Source organism: Urocitellus parryii, chromosome 1, assembly GCF_045843805.1.
Source record: "Urocitellus parryii isolate mUroPar1 chromosome 1, mUroPar1.hap1, whole genome shotgun sequence".
NCBI lineage: Eukaryota > Metazoa > Chordata > Mammalia > Rodentia > Sciuridae > Urocitellus > Urocitellus parryii.
This window is the reverse complement of record NC_135531.1, coordinates 64,602,106-64,624,713: the sequence shown is the minus strand read 5'-3', so window position 1 is coordinate 64,624,713 and position 22,608 is coordinate 64,602,106. Positions and strand designations below refer to the sequence as shown.

At 38.6% G+C, this 22,608-nt stretch overlaps 1 protein-coding gene across 1 annotated transcript in view; it reads right to left on the bottom strand.

The window, feature by feature from the left end:
- Rasgrf2 (Ras protein specific guanine nucleotide releasing factor 2) overlaps positions 1-22,608 on the bottom strand; it is a 231,658-nt gene that overhangs the window by 92,139 nt on the left and 116,911 nt on the right. The window contains exons 13-16 of the mRNA XM_026394561.2: positions 12,392-12,474; positions 7,615-7,863; positions 6,487-6,875; positions 474-602 (exon numbers count right to left, since the gene is read on the bottom strand). Coding sequence (XP_026250346.1) covers positions 474-602; positions 6,487-6,875; positions 7,615-7,863; positions 12,392-12,474 — 850 coding nt within the window. The remainder of the gene's footprint in view (positions 1-473; positions 603-6,486; positions 6,876-7,614; positions 7,864-12,391; positions 12,475-22,608) is intronic.

Sequence of the window (22,608 nt, the reverse complement as noted above, 5' to 3'; positions counted from 1 at the left end):
TATAAACAAAACATACTGTTTTTTTCCTGTAGTAATAATGTTTGGTTCCCATGCAAATAAACTTTATTTTAGATGTAAGAGTGTCATTAATAAGATTTCCCCAAATCGTGATATCCCAGATGAGCCTATTTATATAGACTACACTTGAACTCATGTTAAGGAATCAGAATCTGGCCATGTTTTGGTAAAGTGGCACTGATATTCCTAGTCATCAGCTAGACAGGCCTTCTGATTCATATTATTCCATACAAAATGCAAAGCAATCATGAGAACAAACAAATATTCATCAAACTGAAGATACACTCTCTAATCATTTATTCTCCCACTCTTTGGTCCTACAGTTATATTATTCGTTTCCAATTAGATTTTACAATTTATACTAAAATGTACTTAGAGGAATAAAACAGTAAGGCAAAGCAGAGATTCAGAACCAGAAACAACTTTTCTATTTGAGTGCCTTTCTGAGCTCTTACCTCCAGGTTGGCGATAGCGGAGGTGCCGGGGAGTCGAGGGGGACCTGCAAGGTGAAAGTTCTGTGGCATCTGCTGCTGGGGAGCTTTCCATTCCTGTTCGGTCTGCTGGGGCAGACTCCAAGACTGCTGCTGTAAAACAGCAGAGATTTCAACAACCAGGCCATGAATTCCAGAGCTTCTTGTTAGTATCATGCATGGGAATGGAAAAGTACATTATGGATAATGAGCGTTTCATATTAGTCTACAGTTTAAAGGACTTTAGTATTAAATCAGGGCATTCTTCACAACAGAATGCTAATGATCTTCTCTAATGGTATCCATCCGGCCTTGTTGAGTCTGGCTGACCCTAGCTGACCCTGGCCAGTCCGTCCCGTCCAATCAAAAACAGATGCTAAAAAGAACAGAGGGGTAAGCGATGGATCACCTGCCCTCCAGAATGTTTGGCTTTCTTGGAGTGGAGAAAGAGGGTCTTTTTTTCAGATTATAAACCAGAATAGGATTCAAATTAGGACTTCATTACTTCTTTGCCTTGATCACACTCTTAAGGGAACCAAAGTTTGAATTTCTAGCAATATGCCTGCCCAAGGAAATTCTGGGAGCTCTTAAGAGATCTAGAGCTGAACTGTCCAAAATGGCAGCACTCTCCAAATATAACTGTGTAAATTTATTTTAACTAAAATTAAAGAAATATTTCAGTTGTCCATTTGGACTAGCCACATTCAATGCCATTCAATGCCACCTGTGGCTAGCAACTACACTATTGAACAGCACAGGTACAGAACATTTCCATCCTACCAGAAAGTTCTACTGGGTATCTCTGAGCTATAGCTACAGATCAATAAGAGCCTGTGGAAATTTTTTAATTGAACGGATGAGCTTCTTTACTGTAGCTAATATCCCTAGAATAAAAGTCCCATCATTCTGAGGTCACACTTACGCTGCTGCTAATGACATTTCTTTACCCCTTCCACTGGTTTGTTGACTATAACTCCGTGTATGTTCTTCCAAGGAAATATATTACCAAAAAGTTAACAAAGGTCTAACAATTCTTCCATTTCTTTTTCCGTAGGCTGTTCATTAACTTCTACTGATCTAATTTAATTTTCACCTCCACTAATCTTCATTACCCTGGTCAGCTGAACTACTTCTCTTTTCATCCCATTCAAGATTTCACTAACTAACTGTACAAAATCCCTAATGACTTCATATAAAGACATTTTTACACTTGCATATAATTTACTCCCTTAGAAATATGGCCACAATTTCAGTCTTTAGCAACTCAAAGGAGCTGGGGAAGGGAAATGGTTAGAATCTTTCCTTGAATGACATAATTATAGGAAAGCTGGCAAAGATGCAAGATGCAGACAAAAAAAATCAGTGCTTAGCTGTTAGTTTTATTATTTTCTAAATAGCTCCATCAAAACTCAGTAATGGAAGGCATCTGCTCTGTAAGAGCAAGCAGAATACCAAATGCATGTCCTTGGTCTGATCTAACCATTCATTCATTCTTTCTTACACCAATGAGAAAATCTTTAGTCGGCAATATGCTGAACCCAAAAAACTTGCTAGTGAGACAACCAAACAGAACCCCAATTCCCTGAAAGAGCAGGAAAGCAGAGAATAATACCGCTAGCTAACAGGCACCTACAGGGAGAAGAAACCATGCTAGCATGGTGGGGTGGGGAAGCATTTCCTTCTGGCTTGTTCACTTTCAATCAGCTCCATGCAAACAGCTTTGCCTGCAAGATGAGTGGGCAGATGTGAGCTCCAAACAAATGCTAAAATCGGGAGCACGTTCAGCCCACAGGCAGGCAATTTTCAAACTGAGAACACAGAAACAGACACTGGGGCCGTGGGCTATGGACAAGTTGCTCAGCCATGGTCTGAGTGCATGCCAGGGTGTGTGGGGCCCCAATACAGCAAGCGGCCCTTTGGCTCTGCTTTCTTGTCTGCCATTGGTCTTTCATTGAGAATCCATCATTGGGTGGAATTTGAGTCAGGCTGAGATTAGCTTTTTAGAAACATCTGAGGTAGAAGAAGGTGGGGGAATGCCTGGTATCAGGAAGGTAGGGCACTAGTGAATGTTGGGGAACCTGCAACAGATTTAGGAACTAGGTTGGGGGAAAACTAAATTGTATTTTTTTTAACCTAAAATGTTTATTACCTGTCTCATTTTGAGGGAAATATACTACTTCTCTGCTTTTCCTTCATGTCATTTCAAGTTCTCTTGCCAGAAATATTACAATGCTGGCGCTATCATTGCCGTGACAATAAAACTGAAATTAGCCTTCCTTAAAGCGCATGCTCTGAACTGTCTAGGGGGATAGCAGTGAGAAAGACCAATGGACTTGGATGGACCTCATGGGAACATAGGTATTACACAGTGAGATTGTATGGGGCTGTATCCTGCTCTTCAGAGCAGAAAATGTATCAACTCTTGGCATAGGATTCTTACTCAAGTTCGCCAACTTTTAACTGTTAACATTATGCAAAGCAATCGCGAACATCTTTCAAATTAAAGACAGATCAGCGCCACCCTTTTCTTTGCCAACTGGAATTTTCAGGATTAGACAACAGGGTTAACAGAGCAGCCCTCTTGACTCCCACAGACAGAACACATGTGTACACAGACATACAGACACACACATACACCTTTCAGACATGCTGAAGAGGTCATCCATGATCTCTCTAATTCTATTCATGGCCAGTATTGCCCTTATGCCAATGCAGAATGAAAGAAAAAACTAAGTCTACAGGTCTATTGTTTACCTATAAGGAGAATGCCAAAGATCTACCATAATCCAGTCTTCATTCTAAGCATTTTTGTTTTTTCACTCACAGTGTTTTCTTTTCCAAGTCTCAATAGCAAGGAAAGATGTGCCTGTACCAATCTATTCCTGGTTTTGATATGAATTGTGTAATTGATTACATTCCTGTCTCTATTCTGTCAGCTGAGAAGCTCAGAACCAAACTTAGGGAAGCTCCAGTGGCTGTTGAGGGCCACTTGCCATACCCCTGTCCTCACATAACTTTTCTTTTCCCCCCCCATTGCCTGATTTTCTTACCTATTTTATTTTAATCCAGTTGTACCATGTGTCTCTTTGTACTACCACCTTTAATATTCCTAGGTACGTTGGGAAATAAATGCATTAAAAAAGAAATTGAAAGACAGCTATAGAAAGGGAAAAGAAATAAAGATCAAAGTAGACAGGAATGAAGAGCTTAATGGAAGAATTAGTGGGGGTTCTGGGGGAAGATGATGGTAAAAATGAGAGCTAAGGGGAGATGTGTTAGTGGGTGGATGTGCCTAAGAAGCCCAGGAAGCAGAGAAGCTGGTGTCTCTGGAGTAGAGTTTGGCTATGTGGTCTTCATCAAAGACCATGGACCCCACCTGTGCATAATCTTGGTGTTTCCCCATTACCCAGAGTAGGAGAAGTTCAGCATTTAACATGACCTGGAACTGCAAAATGACATTTCTGAGCTATGAAAATTTGCATGAATTAACTCTTGAAAAACTTAACTCTAAATCATTTGAGGCAAATACTGTGATTCCACTCATATGAGCTACTTAAAGCAGTTGGACTCATAAAAGTCGAGAGAACTGTCATTTCCAGGGGCCTGAAGACAAAGAAATGAGATATTATTCAGTGGGTTTACTTTCAGTTTTACAAAATGAGAAAGTTCTAGAGTTCTAATGTGAATGTACTTTACTAAACAATCTTAATTTGAAAATAGTTGAGAGAGTAAGAAGGAGAAAGAAACAAAGGAAAGTGCATTTTTTTTTGGTATGTTTAAGTTTGCTTGATACTAGGAAGCCCTAAAAAGACTAATAACAGGGGCTGCTCTACAAGGCTGACCAAGACATCAAAACAGGGCAAAAACTACCCCTTCAGGAGCAGTGATGTCTCTGGCACTTGGAAATGTGGTTGGGGTGACCATTTTGCTCTTTGTCCAGAAGATGGCCCATCTCCTCCCTCCAATACCCACGTCTATTTTTCTTGGCTCACGTCAAAGACACATCCCAATTCTGCTCAGCCAGGTATGCTCTCCCTGCTTTTCCACTTCCAGAGCACTCTGTCTACAACCCTTGCATCATCTACTCTTAGAGTTGTGTCTATATTATCCACATAAGTAGAGTAGGAGGGGTCGGGGTGCCATCCTATTTACCATACACTACCTTATGAACTCCAGCACACACAGTACTTGGCACAGAGACTCTTAACGACTTTGTCACATGGAACAACAGATCTCATCCCAGACCCAGGAGCTATCTCACCACACCCTCAGAGTTACTAACATCTGACACCAATCTGCTTGTCCCTAAAGCTCCCCTAACTCAAAAGAACATGAGGATCCACATTTACCTTGAGATTTCTCCTTCTCTTTATTGCAATCCCATAAAGGAGGAGAAAGAACTTTCCACACTTTGGGAAACCCCCACACTTCCCAGGCCACTTGGCCCCAGGGAAGGGGGAAATAAGCCATCCCTCCACAGTGTTGCCCAAGCCCTGGTGCTGGATGAGGCAGCTGACGCTCTCATCCGCTTGCCATCGCCTCATTATTTCTGAGAAGAATCCATGGTGATTTTGCTGAAGCTTGTTGTTCTAATGACTTTTTAATTATCTTCCCCCTTTCCTCCTCCATAGTTGCTAACTTGTCAATTTAAAGAATTTCTTGTTAAAAAGGGTGCTACTGTTGATGATGACAACCACTCCAGCTAAAATTCCATCAAATACTTCACTCGGGAAAGCTTATTCAAATGATCCAAGTGAGAAAGCACATAGATGCTTCCAGCAGGTAGAAAAGCCAGGGCCCATCTGGTGATCCTCCTTGAAATCTGAATACTTTGTCTGATCTGTTGTCTAATTTTTATGTTATCAACAAATAAACCAGATATTAGACAGTGAGAAAAAAAAGTTCTTTGTTAATTTGGCTGTGAAACAATGTGGATATGCATCACAGAAACGTTGAATTTTAAAAGCTGTAAGGATCGCCGCCTACAACCCCCATTTGTACCAAGCTGAGGACGGTATGGCGACACACCAAGCACCCTGAGTTAGTTCCCAGAGTGTTTACTTCATTCCCTCATCTAACAAAATTTTACTTCCTGCCAGGCAGTGGCCGAGGCACTGAGGAAGCAGGAGTGAATAAGACAGACAAGGTTGCAGAGTTCACGGAGCTCAAGTGGGGAAAGGCTGCCCAGGCAGAGGCCTGGGCCAGAATGGCAAGATGTTCCCAAGACACAAAAAGGAAATCAACGTGACTGAAGCCCACTAGATGAGGGGAACTGGCAAGAGCAGGGATTGGAGAGGGAGAGAGCACTGCAGTCTCATAAGATCTGAAAGCCTTGGTGGAAGAACGTTCCTCTAAGAGCAAATGGATTGCCATTAGAGAATTCAAAATCATATATGCTCTAATGTAGATTTTAAAAAACCATTTGGCCATGTCAAGGATAAATAATGAGACTATCTTCATGTTGATTTTTCTCCCAGTACCAATACTATGGTATGGATCATTGCCCTCTTGACTAAACTGAAGCCATCTTTGTGCTTCCAGTCTAGGTCAAGCTCAGCAGGGAAAGGCTGGGAGCAATACAGGTGCTTAGAGCAGAAATGGAGGTGGAGGAGGAGCGGAGGGCCAAGGTCACGGATGGGGGTGCCCACATCCTACCTCTCCACAAAGTAGCCTGGTAGGCTCTTTAGCCAGCCAGCCTCACACCGAAGTCCAAGAACTTTCCACTCCTATCACCCAGATGTACTATTTCTCCCTTGACAACTGCCTACAGCGAGCCTTTTGACTGTAGGGAATGAGGAGAACTGACTCTGTTCCCGGTTCCACAAGGGCTGGAGGAAGCTCCAGGAATGTTCTCTTCTAACTAGCTATTGTATCCATTCTACTTTCTATGCGGAAGTAGAAATGCTGTGAAGAAAGGGAGGGAAGGTTCCAGAAGGAATGGTGTGGAAGCAGGTGGCAGAAAAAGTGGGTGTGATCAAGTCAATGTGCTGCATAATACCTTTTTGAATACTTCGTTTTAGCTTGTTACACAGATCCACGCGGGGGTTATCTACATTCTCTTCGACGGATCCCGGGCTTTGCTCTGGAGAAGAGAGGCCTCTGCTAAGATCCAAGGGTACTTTACCAGTGTGCGGGGGTGGGGATGCTGCGGGGCTATGGGTGGTGGTAGGACTGCTGGATGTCGAGGAGGTGGTCAGGTCCAAGGCTCCTATCCTTGAGTTCAAGGGAGAAGTCAAGGACAGCTTTCTGGCCCTCACTGGGGAGGATGTTCTGGACACTGCCAGTGGTGGTGGCGAAGAGAATTTGCGACACAAACGTGGGGATTTTCCATCCACCAAGTGTTCACCTCTGTTGTTCTGACTGGTAGCAAAAAACAATTCCAGTGACCTGAAAATAACAGGAAACACTATTAACAGATTGCAGCCTAGTGAGGATGATGTCCCCACTGTCATCCAAGAACATGCTCCCTACATTTAAAGACTACAATACCATCACACTTCTACTACTGCATTTTCCTTAATCTAAATGTCACATGTGGGCCATGCACCTGCCAAAGGAACACAGACACCTTTTAGTCATCGTCTAACCCTTACTACTAAACTGAGGTTGCAAAGACTAGCAGCTAGTGTCTGGGGCACTTATCAGAACCCAGGCTCTACTCTAGATCCACTGAATCACCTGTAATTTAATAATACAGTCCCTCCAGCTGATTCTTATGTATATTAAAGTATGAAAAGTACAACATCAAAAAAAATAGAAGAGTCTAATGTATAGACTGCTTCCAAATAGTTAAAAGCAAGCAAAAGGGGTTGGGGTCGTGGCTCAGTGTTGCAGAGCGCTTGCCTGGCCTGTGTGAGCAACTGGGTTCAATTCTCAGCACCACATATAAATAAAGGTCCATTGATAATTAATAAAAATATTTTAAAAAAGCAAGCAAAAGCCACTTGGAAACTTCAGGGTTTTCAACTTCTTCCCCTATGTGTGACCTTTACTTATCATCTTCCAATGGGGCAGGGGACATAGTGAGATCAAAAGCAAGCCAGTGAGTGCCCTAGGAGCTACTCTGAGGACCTAGGCTGTTCATGTGGACAGTGACACAGGAACTGAGAGGGCAAACCCGGCGTACCTGACAGGGATGGAGGTGAAGGGCCTCTTGTATATGTCAGAGAGCTTCGCCAGCACCACAGTGGCCGTGGTGAAAATGCGATATGTATGCAGGAAGGTGTTGAGGAAATCGATGCTCAGAAACCGCAAATCAGTCAGCCGCTCCAGGAGACGCTCCACGCTGGCATAACGGATCTGGGGCACTTTGCAGGAGTTAAGGGTTTTACTGAAGCAAATGTCTGTATCATCTTTATGAAGACGGGCATCAGACCTACATGCAAAGCAGGGACATGTTAACCAAACCAGGATAAGGTTCCCTTCTCGGCCACTGAGTCCTCCAGCATTTATAAACTCACTCCTGTGTGGGCTTCCCACTGCATTCAAAAGAAGATGGACAGACATACATGCAGGTATGACACATAGGCATAAAAGCAGGCCACAAAAAACATCAGGTATGTTTAGGAATATTTTAAGTCATTGTAATTTAGGAAGACTAGAATTAATTGTGGAGGATGTAATAATAACTCATTTCACTGTGTGGCTTCCTTCTCTTTCTAGTTCAACCATATTTTATTAGGAAAACGAAAAGCTCTCTTTAAGGAGGAGAAAAGCATCTCTTATGCCCTAAAAAGAGAATTGTGCTTTAAAATATCAGAAGCATGCTTAAAAAATAGCAGTTGACACCCCAAACACACACTGAGGAGGAAAAGACATAGATATTACTGCTATATGATTTGGCATTTGGTCTCTGTAATTGGCTCTTTAATTTATCAACTCTACCTTGGTTCTTTGTATTAACTGTTCTTAATTGTTTCTTTCCTATACTTTCTTCCTAGGTTAGTCTCATTCTTTTTCCTAACTCCTTGAATTGAAAGCCTAATTCATTCATTTCATTCTTCCTGGCTTATAAATGTATTTAAAATTTCAGAATGCAATTTAAATCATAAATTATAAGTGGAAATGTTACATTTTCATATGTTTTCAATATTCTGCAATATTAAAAACGTTCTCATTTAAAAAATAGCATCTGAGACAGATTCCCCTAAACAATACCTACCACTGCCACCATGCAATACCCTGCTTCTATCATTCTGTGGAATCTCCCACCTGGCGGTCCCTAGGGCACTGCTCTGGCAGCCTCTCTAGTGGACCATGAAGACTGCCAGTAGCCTTCACTTCCACTTCTGAGGTCCCTTGTTCCCCTTCATTGCTGCATGTAACAAGCAATCAGCAAAGTCCTGGATTTCACCATTTAATTAAAAGGATATGATATGGCACCAGTGACTTTCAGTGAGCCAACTGCCTGCTAAGAATCAGTTGGCTTGTTGTGAGCACTTTTAATTAGCCCTTTTGGCACTTCGAGGGATGTTAAATTATATATTTATTTCCTTTGACTAGAGAGGAATCAATAGCTTTCTTAGCTTGCTCCTGGAAACTTCCCAGTCCAAAGTATGCTCAGTGCAGGTGGGAATACTTCTTCTGAAGGCCTGAAAGAGCATTTTAAATGACCAGCTGACTCCTGCTGAGGAACTGACTAAGGGTAGCCTGTTAGCATTAGTCATATTATTGATCTTAGAAATATACAAGTGCATTTTGTTTAAGATTGTTGAAAATAGTGTGGCTCTTTCTGCCACTCACTATGTAACCCTCAGTCAAGTTTGTTTTTCTGGTTCTTAATGTTCTTATTTGTAAAAAGACCTGAGTGATGTTTTTGAATCCATCAATCGATTCCAAAGATGGTTTAATGAAAATAACCAATTTTTCTCCCATTGTTTTCCACCTAAAACCTCAATTTTCTAAGAGAGTTGAGGTCAAATATTATTTTTTAAAACAGCCTTAGCTAGACATCATTTAAAGGGATATTTTCACCTAATAAGTGGTTTTGCATTCTAATCATAGTTTTGAGCTTTGCATCTTTTGACTATAATCAGTTTATTCAAAACACTAGGAGGAAAAAAAACATGTTTCCAGAAGCACAAAATTAAATTAAACTAATTATGCCATTGTCCTTCAAAATTATGACTGTTTTCATTTTAAGGAAAAGAAATTAAATATTATGAAATTACTTAATTTTCTTTTATTATACTGAACTGGAATTTACTTTATTTCCCAAAGGACAATCAAGAAAGATAGAATGCATTACTTAAGTCTCCTAGGATCACAGCAACTCCATTTTGGTAAACATAAAAAGCAATAGCAAGAGATCAAAACCAAATCATTTATTATAATTGGTAAGTTTTAAAAGGAAGTAAGTGCTTAGAAAGTGCTGCCTTGTCAATAACAAGACATGGTTCCAACCGGATAATTTTTCTTTTAACTCTGAAACACATTTTTTGTTTGTTTGTTTGTTTTCATGGCTTGTAGCCAGGAAGATAGATGTACAGGGAAGCAGAAATACAGAATTTAAGGTGGAATGGAGATAGCAAAATCACACTCTTTCCTCTGATTGAGGACAAGCAGGCTCAAAGAAGCTGGGAGAACTAGAAAGAGTAAATATATGAAACTTAACTCTGCTTGAGGAATACACCTAGTGTAGTGTAGATTTCTTAGCTTTAATAGAAAATCCTTATGGGGGGCGGGGAGGGGGCTCAGAGGTAGAGTGCTCACCTAGCATGTGCGAGGCCCTGGGTTCAATCCTTAGCACCACATAAAAATAAATAACTAAAATAAAAATATTTTTAAAAAAGAAAATCCTTATAGCCCAAGAGACAGGATCTCGTCTTAGCAGGAGAGCAGTTCCTACTCGTTTAAGTATCACATAATCTAAGGCACCAAATCTTGGTCTGTATGAAAGTGGTGGTGCAAATGGACATGGATGTTGGTAAAACTGCTGTTGTGGGCACAAAAGCCACAACTGGTCAGGTACAAAACTAAAGGTTTCTTCTTCCACCTCTCCTCCTCCTCCATCATCATCATCATCACCATCATTATTGTTCTAGTGTTTTGCAGGCTGGGCCTTGTGCATGCCAGGCAAGCCCTCTACCTCTGAGTTATATCCCCAGCCCTTTTTTGTTATTATTTTTTTAAGTTGCCCAGGCTGCTCTCAAATTTGTGATCCTCCTGCCTCAGCCTCCCACTCCAGTAGCTGGGATTACAGGTGCGTGCCACCACACCTGACAGTATAAATTTTTTAGGTCAACACAATGCATGTATAATGGATGTGCAGCTGCCCTTGGGGTAGGGATTATAATTAAGCTATGCTGACTGACTTACACATCTGTCTCAAAAGCAGTTGGACTTTCATGGCTGTCTAACCTTCAACCAATACTTTTCATAAAGAACAAAAATCTTATGTATCATTTTGTGAAAAATTAAAATTGGAATCCTGTGGTTTAAAAAAATGAAAATAAAATCTAAACCCAATGATGTAAATCCAAAATTTAAGTCATGATTTGGACCTTCTGTCTTCACACTCCATACTTGTTCTTAATCTTTTTTTAAAAAAAAAATATTTATCTTTTAGTTGTAGTTGGACACCATACTTTTATTTTGTTTATTTATTTTTATGTGGTGCTGAGGATCAAACCTAGGGCCTCGAACATGCTAGGCAAGCACTCTACCACTGAGCCACAACCCCAGCTCTGTTCTTAATCTTAGCATCATACATTTTTAAATAATCTGGTGTTTCTAAAAAAAATTAAAAACTTATAAAATTGTATGCAAAAGGAACTTTTGCATTAGAGTTTTAAAATGGCCCTTCCCGAAATATTTTAAGATTTGACTGATAATTTTAAATTATATCATTCCTTAATTGAATGATATTTTTTCCATAGCTATTTTTGTACTACTATTATGTACTCTGCTTTCATCTGATACAACAAGTTCTCAAACTTGTACCACAAGGATCATGCTAACTGTAGTTAATATCTGTCAGAAGAGGAAAGTTATCCTTCCAAAGTTAATGTTATTTACTGTCTTAGAATAAACAAGTCAGACATCAAAATATCCACACAAGAAGGCAAGAAAGTCAAACATGTTCTTGGTTTCAAAAAACCTATTGTTTTGCAAAATATAACCAAATTGCTTTTTTTTTAAATGCTCTTTACTCTTGGAACTGGGAAAGCAAATAATAATTTTAAAAAATGAAAGTAAGGAACAATTTGGTCCATTTCAAAACACTCCCAAAACCATTTCTGAATTTGAAAACAAAATAGTATATGGAGACGAAATGTAATACAGAGAGTTCTAGCACATATTGATGTAACTTCTCAGTGTAAACTACAGTGTTCTTCGGGATCCCTCTAAGATATAAGACTTGCTTTGCTGAGACACTTACAGAAGGATAGCAGCCCTTATGTCAATAGCTTCTGGACCAAAGCAGATAAAGGCAGAGGACAGAAGGTACCAGGGCCAAGCCAGTTGATTCATGCTAGATGTGTTCAAAGTCTAAATGTATCTCCATGGCTAAATCTGCATAATATGATTCATGCCCACTTGGAGGATGCCATGTAAGTCAGCCACACCTTGGTCCACCCTCTGACCTTAGACACATCTGGCTGTCACTACTTTGATATTTTATATTAAACTTGAACATCTTGATAGGATTTTGTCCTGAGTGATGGAGTATGTAACAGTATGAAAAACAATTTTTCTTTCCTGTAAGTCAATAAACTATGAATATGAAAAAACATTTTGATAACCTTGCTATTTATAACGGCATAACATGAATTATCACATGACTGTCGGCAAATATTCTCGATAAGAAGAATTCTATTGAAATGACTATTTTATTCAAGGTTTTACATTCTCTGCCAATTTGATCTTGATTAAAACATGAGAGAAAAGATTATTGCACTTACTTAATCATATGTGGCACAGTCACTTTGGAATTTTCTTCAAATACTATAGTCATTAAACCATTACATCGTATATTGTCCACACACTGTGAAATTAAAAAAAATAGGCAATTAAAACCCACGAGAAAATCTAGACAGATCTTATATTCCTAGAAATGTTTAGAGCCAAAACACAATTTCATTTTTTACCTGTATATGTCTCTCTCTCTCTCTCTCTCTCTCTCTCTCTCTCTCTCTCTCTCTCTCTCACACACACACACACACACACACACACACACCAGCAGCAACAGCAGGAAAATATTACACATTGATGAACAGATTCAATATCCATATCTCAAAGCCGTGCATCTACCAAATGCCTGACAAATACTGTGAATATGTGAATAGATATATATTTTCTCAGAGTGTGTATCCCGACAGTTCTGACCATAATGTCACATTTTAACAAGTCTCTGGTAATTACAACACGACTTGGGAGGTTTTTATACCTTCTGATGGATCCTGATGGTCCCTGCTAACTTCACTTTCTGCCACCAGAGGCGGTATAGAGTAGTCAGATTAGAAGCGGTGCCTTCCTTGGATGGAAGTCATCTTGTCTCCCCAGCCAGCTCTGTGCCCACTTCTCAGGTATCTTTTTGCCAATAAATTCCCACATTTTACTAGTTTGTCTAGCAGTTTCTATTGGCACCATGTTGGGTTGGTGAGGGGGCAGTGTGTAATTTCTACTGTTTCTGGCATGCTTAAAGCCCTGTAACATCTTTTTTCTAAGGGGAGAAATCAGGAACTTTTCTAATTTTCTGTTTTCTTTATTTATATCTGTGCCCAATCAATTTTACAATTTTCCTCTGCAATGACTTTGGGTTAGAGAAGGATTTGTTTTGAATCGTAAATATTCCCTTTGAACAAAACAGGAAAATGAAAAAAAAAATGTAAACAATTTTTAAAATCATAAATTGCTTCTAGTCACTAGGATACCATGTAGTGCTTTGTGATTGCAATTCAGTGGTACAAAGAAGCTGATTGCAGTGTTACCTCACGTAGGTCCTGATTTCAGGACATTTTACCCAATGTCCCATAAAAGAGTGAATGTGTATTAGAATATCCTTGGTGTTTCCTAACTTGTCAGTCTATCTAGTCTATTAACCATTTTTGTATTTTCTTTTCCTTAAAATTTACTTTCCTCACATCTTATGCTAGTGTTTCAACTACTAGATATAAAGGATTCTAACTCATAGAAATAGAATATTTTAAAGCTCCCTTTAATTCATTTCCTCAAACTATAGTATCTAGAAATAATTGTGAGTTATGTTTTTATCTAAATAATCATGGTTGCTAAGCATGGTAATGCACTCCTATAATGCAGGCTACTCAGGAGGTTGAGGCAGTAGGATCTCAAGTTCGAGGCCAGCCTAGGTAGTTGCAGCGATGAGTGACTGCAAATACCTTTCTGGGGGTTCAGTGATGGCTCTTCGGCCCCAGCTCCCACAAGGGAGTCAAGAGAGGTAGGCAAAAGACAGAGCATGCCTGAAACCCAATTTATTAGGGGAGAGAGACATTTGAGAAAGTTCAACCCAAATAAGGCAAGGGATTGGGTTTCAGGGGGTTGCTGGTCAGCAAAATGACTGACAGCTTGGAAAGCCACACCCACCTCAGGTGCTGTGTGGGAACACAGGCAGAACAAGCAAAAAGGACACATAGTTCACACAGCCCAGTCACAGCAGCAAGGTCAGTTCAGTCCCCATATGTGCTCAAATGTGCATAGCTCACACACAGAGCCCATGGCTGGCTCATAAGAGGCAACTTATTGAGACACTGTATCAAAATAAAAAGAAATGAAGAGGTAGCTCATCCATAGAGCAATTGCCTAGCATATGCAAGGCCCTGGTTTTAATCCCTAGTACCACTAAAATAAAATAAAAAAATAATAAATTATCTAGCTACAACTTTAGTTAGATGTGCTTATATGTGAATTTATACCCCATCTTATTCATACAAGGTAGATTACAAAAACACATAATAAAACAAAAGGCAAGATAGGTGAGATCAGAGGAAATCTGGAAAATGGTAGGATGAAGCCTGGACTGCAGCCACACGCATTCCTTATGTTGGGAATACTTAGTTTAAGTAGTCCTCAAAATTAGTTGGACTATGGAGCAGCCAACACAAAGAGGGACACATGGTTAGCTATAAGAGTCACAGTTTACCCCAAATTCAGTTAATCCAAGTCTGAGACCAGAGGGGAAAAAAAAATCTCATGGATTCTCATAAAAAAAAATGTTCAATAATGTAGTGAACAGGGCCCTCAATAATATCGTTAAAGTGACTACAAGATTCACCAAAACCATTTTTGTAAAATCCCTCAACATTGCTTGAAATGTGAAATTCCAAATTAACACCCCTAGTGGTGAGCCCCAGAGTATATGATCTAGAGCCCCATCCTTCCTCAGCTGGTCTGCTTCCAAGCACAGGCTTCAGAAAAGGGTCCACACTGTCTTCTGCAGGCTGGATAAATGATGCTTCGCTCATTCTAGTTCATGTCAGTCTTGAGACCAGGAAGTCGAAAATGATATTCTCCCCAAAGTCCTGAAAGTGAGTTCCATAGTCAGTTTTCCACCAGGGAGCTAAGCTGCTAGTATATGGGTATCCTTGGGTCTGAAAAAAGGCCACACCACCTCTATTTGAGAGCACTCAATCAGGGTCTGATGAAAATATACATCAGTGACCCCACTGCACAGTGGGAAACATAGATGGAAGACAGAAGAGAAGAGGCCAGCTGATACCTGTGTGTATCAGGGAGAAGAGAGCAAGAGAGGGCTGAAGAAGTGAGGTTCTGGAAAGGAGAATCTAGAATTTGGAAGATGGGAAGACACTGAGTGTTTCAAAGTACCTGGTTTATTTTGAAAGATCTAAACTGGTCTTGTGGAGGTATTCATTGGCAAACGGGGAGGAATGAATGGGAACTGGGATTATCAGAGTCAGTAAATGCTTCCCATGAGGCAGATCATGGGTATAAAGAGGAAGGGGTGAAGATGAATATTTTGAAGAAATAAATAACAAAAACTGGTGAGTTACTGAATAAAACCAAGAGAAGAAGAAAAATAAAGGTAAAAACTAAAGATGACCCACTGCTCTAAGGCAATTTTAAATTTTTCAGAAGCAAATATGTTTAAAAGTAATACAATGACCAGCTGTCTTTTGAATGACACAGAGTTTAATCAAAACCAGTCTGTCTTTTGAATTCTCAAAAAGCTCCAAGAAGATGAACTCATGATGTGGCAAAGGAGATTGTCTAACATTTGCATTTATTAAGGATTTATGAAACAAGACACAGTTGAGCTCTGAGAGATGGGGGTGGGGGGAATATATGAAGGAGCTTCAAAGATAAAGCAAGTCATTTCAAATTCATTCACTTTCCTAGTCCCAATGGGAAAAAATGGATTAACATTATTTTTGTTTCTATCAAGCTATGTAGGATGGCTGGGTGGGAAATGTAGGAAAGGTTTTATGGAAAAAGAGGTTGTACCTAGCCAGGGAGTGGAGGAAGAGATACTTCACTCCAGGGACCTTCCCAGATATACCTTAGACTTCTTTCTACCCTCAGTGTCTCTAGGACACAATGAAGGTGCCACTTGGGTAATCTACACAGAAACTGGATAAGTGGAGAGGTGATGTTTGGTGAGACTTGCAGAAAATGAACAAGGTCCCTTCAGTTTCCCTTAACATTCTAAGCAGATGGCATAATTACACAGACAATAGTCCTAGGATGACTACACAAGCAAGAACAGAGGTGAGAATCTGCTGAGTCCACACACACTCAGCCCAGAGCTCCCACACAGCTTCAAAGAGACAGCCATCCTGTAAGTGAAGCCCAGGTGAAGAGAGGGTGAGCTTAGGAGGTGGCTGGAGGCAGAGATTGGGTCACAAAGAATGCCACATCCCGGACAGGAGCTTGGAAGACAGATTTAATTAACTCCAATTTCTTAGGGATTCAAACCCCCTGGGGATCATAGAAATTGAGTGTGTACTGCAAGAGTTATGAGCATGTTGAGAGAAAATCCTGATTCCAAATAGGACCTTGAAATCAAGCTAACCCTTTTAATTTGCTCACATGTTTAACAGCAAGCCACTGGGATGTGGTAGAAGAGGAGTTTTAAGATTCATCTGGAAGTAGCAGTGAAAAAGGAGGAGTGAACAGAGGCTGCAGTCGGGGACTAGAAGGGTATCAGACTGCCTGGTACTGGTCCTGAGACAGCAATCACAGGACTGCAACAGGCTTGAGAGCGCGACACAGACTGATGGTTCACGACCACATAAGAACCTGCCATGAGTAGACTCTGACAGTGTGAAACAAAATACCTTGAGTACAAGTAAATAAAGGGAAAAAGGAAATTGAGTAAGTACTGAATCTGGAAACTCAGCAAATATATCCCTGGATATGAATTCAAAGGATATTTCACATTCCTTGTACCAGGTCACAGGAGAAAAAAAACAGGGCATTCCTAAAGTCACCAAAGCTGTGGATCCACAGCCAGGAAGACAATCCTCCACGAGTTGGCCTTGCCAATCCACCTCCTGGAAACCAGACACGGACCAGCCCTTGCTTCTGAAAGAGGGAACCAGGAGGAAAAGCGTTTCAAGACCAGTCTGCCCATTCAATTATCCAAAGACAATTTGCTTCCATAGTAACCACAGCAGCCGCGATGCCAAATGCCTAGAGTTGAGAGATGAGCCCACTTCACAAAGCCAAAATGGATCTTTCTTTTCTATCACTGACAAAAGAAGCAAGTATTTCCTCTTTCCTCCCTCACCTACTACTGTACCCATCCAGAGTTCAGTGACTCAGGACCCGGGAAAGCTTTGCAAAGGAGAAACAGACGAGACACAAGGAGATATTTTTGATCAAATACAGCATTACATGGAAACAGCTCAGGCAGAATACTACATGAAATCTGAGAGAGCAGAGAGAAAATAGTTCATTCGTTTTTTACACCTAATATGAATACACTTTAGGGTGCTTTTTCAGCTGAAATAACAATTTCTTTAAAAACTTGTAATCACATAGAAGAGAATTGAAAGGGGAAAATAATACTTAACATCAAAAATTATCTATCACAAAACGATGAGTAATGAAGAAGTTTTATCCTATTAAAGATAATTATTTTGTAAAAATCACTATTCATCTAAGAAACAGAATGGAAGAGGTCTTCCTTGTTTTCCTTACCTCTCTCCCTTCACAAATGTAGGGATTCATAATTTGGAAATTAAGAGATATAGACAAAAAGAAATTAATGCAGACTTATTCTTCATTTTAATGTTTATATGTTATGAAATAATTCAAACATACAGAAAAGAATGAGGCATGCATATTCCAGTCACACAGACTTAACTAATATTAATACTTGGCCATATTTGCTAGAGATTAATCTTTTTCTTCTAAGGATATAAAAACGCTACTAACACAGCTAAAAGCCCTTTCTTTTGTTATTCCACTAGGCTCTTTCCAACACAGAAATAACCACTTTCCTAAAACTGATAGTATCTTTTCATACTTCTTATCTCCTTCTTTATTTCACTATGTATGTGTGCATTTGTCCATTGCAACATACAATGTTATTTAAATTTTTTAAATTGCCAGTATAGTGACACAGGCCTGTCAAGTCCAGCAACTCAGGAGGCTGAGGCAGGAAGATTGCAAGTTCAAGGCCAGCCTCAGCAACTCAGCAAGGCCTTGTCTCAAAATTTAAAAAATAAATAAATAAAAAGGTTTGGAGATATAGGTCAGTAGTAAAGCACCCCTGAAATCAATTTTTCTCCCCAGCACACACACACACACACATAACATATATATATATATATATATATATATATATATATATATATATATATATATTTGTATTTTTTAACCCAACATTGCTTTTTGATTTATTCGTATTTAATCTATATTGTTCACTCATCATTTTAATTACTGTATAGCCTATGATTTAAATATACATATTTAAACATAGATTTTAAACATAAATATTACAGTTTATTCAATCTTATATAAATACATTCAAGAGATTTCCATTTTTCTGTTCTTTCAAAGATATAATGAATATATTCTCCTTATGAAAAAGTTTCTACCTTTCTATTAATTTTTCATAGGTAATCTGTCTTTCTACCTTTTAAGATTTTTCTTTTTGTGTTTGGTCTTCTATAGCTTCACCTCCGTGTGTCTAGGTGAGGTTTTATTTGAGTATATGCAGCTTGGAATTCTATGTTTCTTCAATATGAAGACTCATTTTTCATCCATTTTGAAAATTCCTACTCATTTTAACTTTGAAGATTGCATCTTCTCTTTTCTCTCCAGTCTCACTTTCTGGAATTCCCATTAGATGTATGTTGGGCTTTTTAACTCTATTCTCTATGCCTGAATCTCTTTATCATATTTACCATCTCTTTATCTCTCTTTGTTGTGTTGTAGGTAATTTCATTATAAACCTATTACCTGCTTGTTTGTCTTCTCAACAGCTGTGATTGATCTGCTGTTTTTAATGAATTTCCAATGAATTTGTGATATTAACGTCTATAGTTCCCATTTTTAGATTTTTTTTTTCAATGCTGGGAATTGAACCAGGGCTTTGTGCATGAAACACTATACCACCAAGCTACACAGCTATATCTCCAGTCCACACTCCCAACACACCTGGAGATTGAATCCAGAGATTGAATCCAGAAGGGTTCAATCTTATTTTGAGACATGGTTTCCAAGTTGTCCAGGCTGGCCTTGAATTTACAATCTGCCCACTCCTCCCAAGTAGCTGGATTAGAGGAGTGAGCCATCTTGCCCAGCTACCAATTTTAGATTTTCTAGTTGGTTTTCTTAGCCTTGTCCTTTCTACATAGTGATGGATGCTTTCCTTTTGGTTTGCTTCTTCCTTTCTTAATTCTTTTCTTTCATAAGTTATTATATTTTAAGCATTCTTATTCTACCGTCTAGAATAAGAAATGTCACCCTATTATCTGAAGTTCTTACCATGCTAATTCATCTGTTCTCGGTGTCTGCTGAATCCTGCTCATGATAGGTATTCACTCACAGGATTTTTGAGTTTCTGTTTGAGCTCAAGTCACAAGCCCTGTGTACAAAAACGTTCCCAGTGGAGTGGATTTTTGTTTGCTTCTATAAGTTTCTTGAGATTTCAACAGTCGAAAGTTCTTTTTATAGTAATTTCTCAGTTTGAAATTTTCACACCATGTGAATATTGTAAATCTGAATTTCAAATCCACGGGCAAGTGATACATTCATTTTTTAAAAGGAGATTTTTAAAAATTCAGAACTCAAGACAAAGACAAACACCCTTATTTCTTTCCTGGGGCCAAAGAGTAGAATTTTAAGTCTTGTTTCACTCTCAAGAGCATCCTTCCAATGTCCAGGCTTTAAATGGAGATTCTCAATTACTTTAATGGGCCCAAGGCTTTCTCTTGCCCTTTTTATATGTAATACTCCTAGGGCTTGGGGCCAGTTTCCAACCTAAAATGATTCCCAAGTCTCTAAGTCTTTGGCTTATAACCTTTCTGATTTGGCTTTAAGTTCCTTAGTTTCTGATAACTAGAGATTCCCTTCCTACTGGTAAATATTACCTATGTATTAATTTTTTTTAAATTTTGCTGATTCTCTGTGTTAAACATTTCTATTTTTTGTGGCTTCAGGAGACCTAAATCAGCTTAACTGTCCTCACTGCCATAACTTGAGATTAAAATATATATATATATATATATATATATATATATATATATATATAGAGAGAGAGAGAGAGAGAGAGAGAGAGAGAGAGAGGGCACTTGATTTATGGGACCATTTTTGTATATCTCATATCCAGTGTCAAGTCTCATTCACAAATCTAATTCATTGTGTGAAACATCAAAATTATTTTCAACAGGAATAAAAAGAAATTTTTGCATTCAAGTTCTGGATGAAAGAACTAAATATACAGGCAATCTGAACCAAAGCCCATAAAACCTTGCAATGAGAAGTCATATTTTAGTTATGTAAAAAGATCATTGAAACCTGGCACACAAACTCTAATGAATCATGGGATAGGGCAATGGATGGATGGATGGATGGATAGATAGATAGATAGATAGATAGATAATAAATAGATGATATTGGAATAGAGGAGTGATTTTTAATATGTTATCCTTTTCCCCCAGACAAGCTTTAAGGACAGTGTAGCATGAAATTAAAAAAATGGGTTCCTGGGCTTTGGGTTCATCAACTGTATTTCAACCAGAGTATTCTACTTTTATCTCACTTTTATTTGGGACTCCATAAAGCTTCACTGAATAAAATGTTCCATTCTAGAAAACAAAGTTAAAGTACAATAGAATTCATATATGCCATATGTGTGTGTGTGTGTGTGTGTGTGTGTGTGTGTTAATATACTTATAGTGGAAGATGTGATTGGCTGTCTGTATCCTTAGGTTTGGCATCCATAGTTTCAACCAACTGTGGATGAGAAATATTCAGGTAAAAAGACTGTATCTGTATGGAACATAAACAGACCTTTTTACTTATCATTGTTCCATAAGCAATACAGTATAACAATTTTTCTCACAGCATTTACAATCTTAAGTGATCTAAGAATAACTTAAAGTATATAGGTATGTAGGTCACATGTAAATGCTATATGATCTCTCATAAAAGATTTAAGCATCTTCAGATTTTGGTATCCTGGTATCCTGAAACCAATTTCCCAAGGATACCAAAGGATGGCTGTGTTCATCATTATATAAGCATGGACCTTGGTCATTGGATAGGAATGATGAAGTCCTGGGAAAATGAATACAGTTCATTGAGTTAAGAAGAAATATAAAAATAAGCAGGGTGTCAGATATTTTTAATGCCTTAGTGACTTTATGTTAATTATAAGAGACATTAAAATTAATTGCATAATAAAAGCCAATTCCCAGATCATAGATAATATAGCTCAGTTTTTAATGACTATGGTGGGTCTGAGAATATGTGCATTCACAAAAACCTCAGGTGATTTTGATGGAACTGGTCCTTGGACAAATGTTGAGGTATTCAAGAGTCTTGCTTAAGGCAGTACCTGTCCAAAAGTCAGTGGTCCACTGTGTCACCATATTTTTTGCCTTCTCAATTCCTCTAAGTAACAGCAAAAAAAACCTTAACTTCAATTTTTCTTTTAATTCACCATTTTTTATGTTAAAGTAAAAATTCCCTATGCATTCCAGAGCAACTATTTTAAGGGAGAAAGCATGTCCAGTATGCTACAAATTTGTCTACACAGGTCTAAATTTTGGCACAAAATAATAGAATTCCTGCCCAAACCACGAAATTCAGGGGTGAATTTTAATTCTACATTTTAGTTAACACTCATAATTATAGCAAAATCTGTTTAACACACCATTATTTATGATGGTAAGACAAGTGCAAATGAATGCACTGTATTGAAATGAATGGTCAGCCTCTGATCTTTCCCTATAAATAGATGAAAAGGGAGAGAACTACTGGTTGAGACCATTAGCTATTTGCACATTTTGTTGGAGGTGCCAACAGTTAATTATGGTCTTACTGGTATAACTAAAGGAGTAATTAATCATTCAAGTTATTGTTCCTTCCTAAAATGAGAGAGAGAAAGAGAAAGGGCCAAGTCAGAAGTCTTAAATTTTGCAGAGTTCCTTATATGAAACTGATATTGTATCAATATGCAGGAAGCACTTCATTGTCTGGTTCAAGGTGGGGCTGGGGTTGTGGCTCAGTGGTAGAGTGCTTGCCTAGCATGTGTGAAGCACTAGGTTCGATTCTCAGGAACACATTAAAAAATAAAAACATTGCATCCATCTACAATTAAAAGTATTTTTTAAAAACCAGAAGGAGGTATAATTAGTATGATATGGAACGATACAAAATTTAAGATTTAAAAAAATTAAGAGTGACAAAAATTAAAAAATATGAAATAATGAAAAACATATTCATAATTTAAATTGAAAGAAAATATTCATTTCCCCAGCCTATACAAATATTTCTAATCAATTTATATTCATCTTTATGAACAGAAAAGAAATAGAAATCATGAAAATGTTAATCTCAATATTTACAGAAATGTAAGTTAAAACCACTAGAAGGAAAAACCGTTTTCCTATGAAATAAGAAAATGTGATAAATGTGATACAACTCAGCTTTGGCAGGATGTGGAAGAAAATAACACAGATACCTT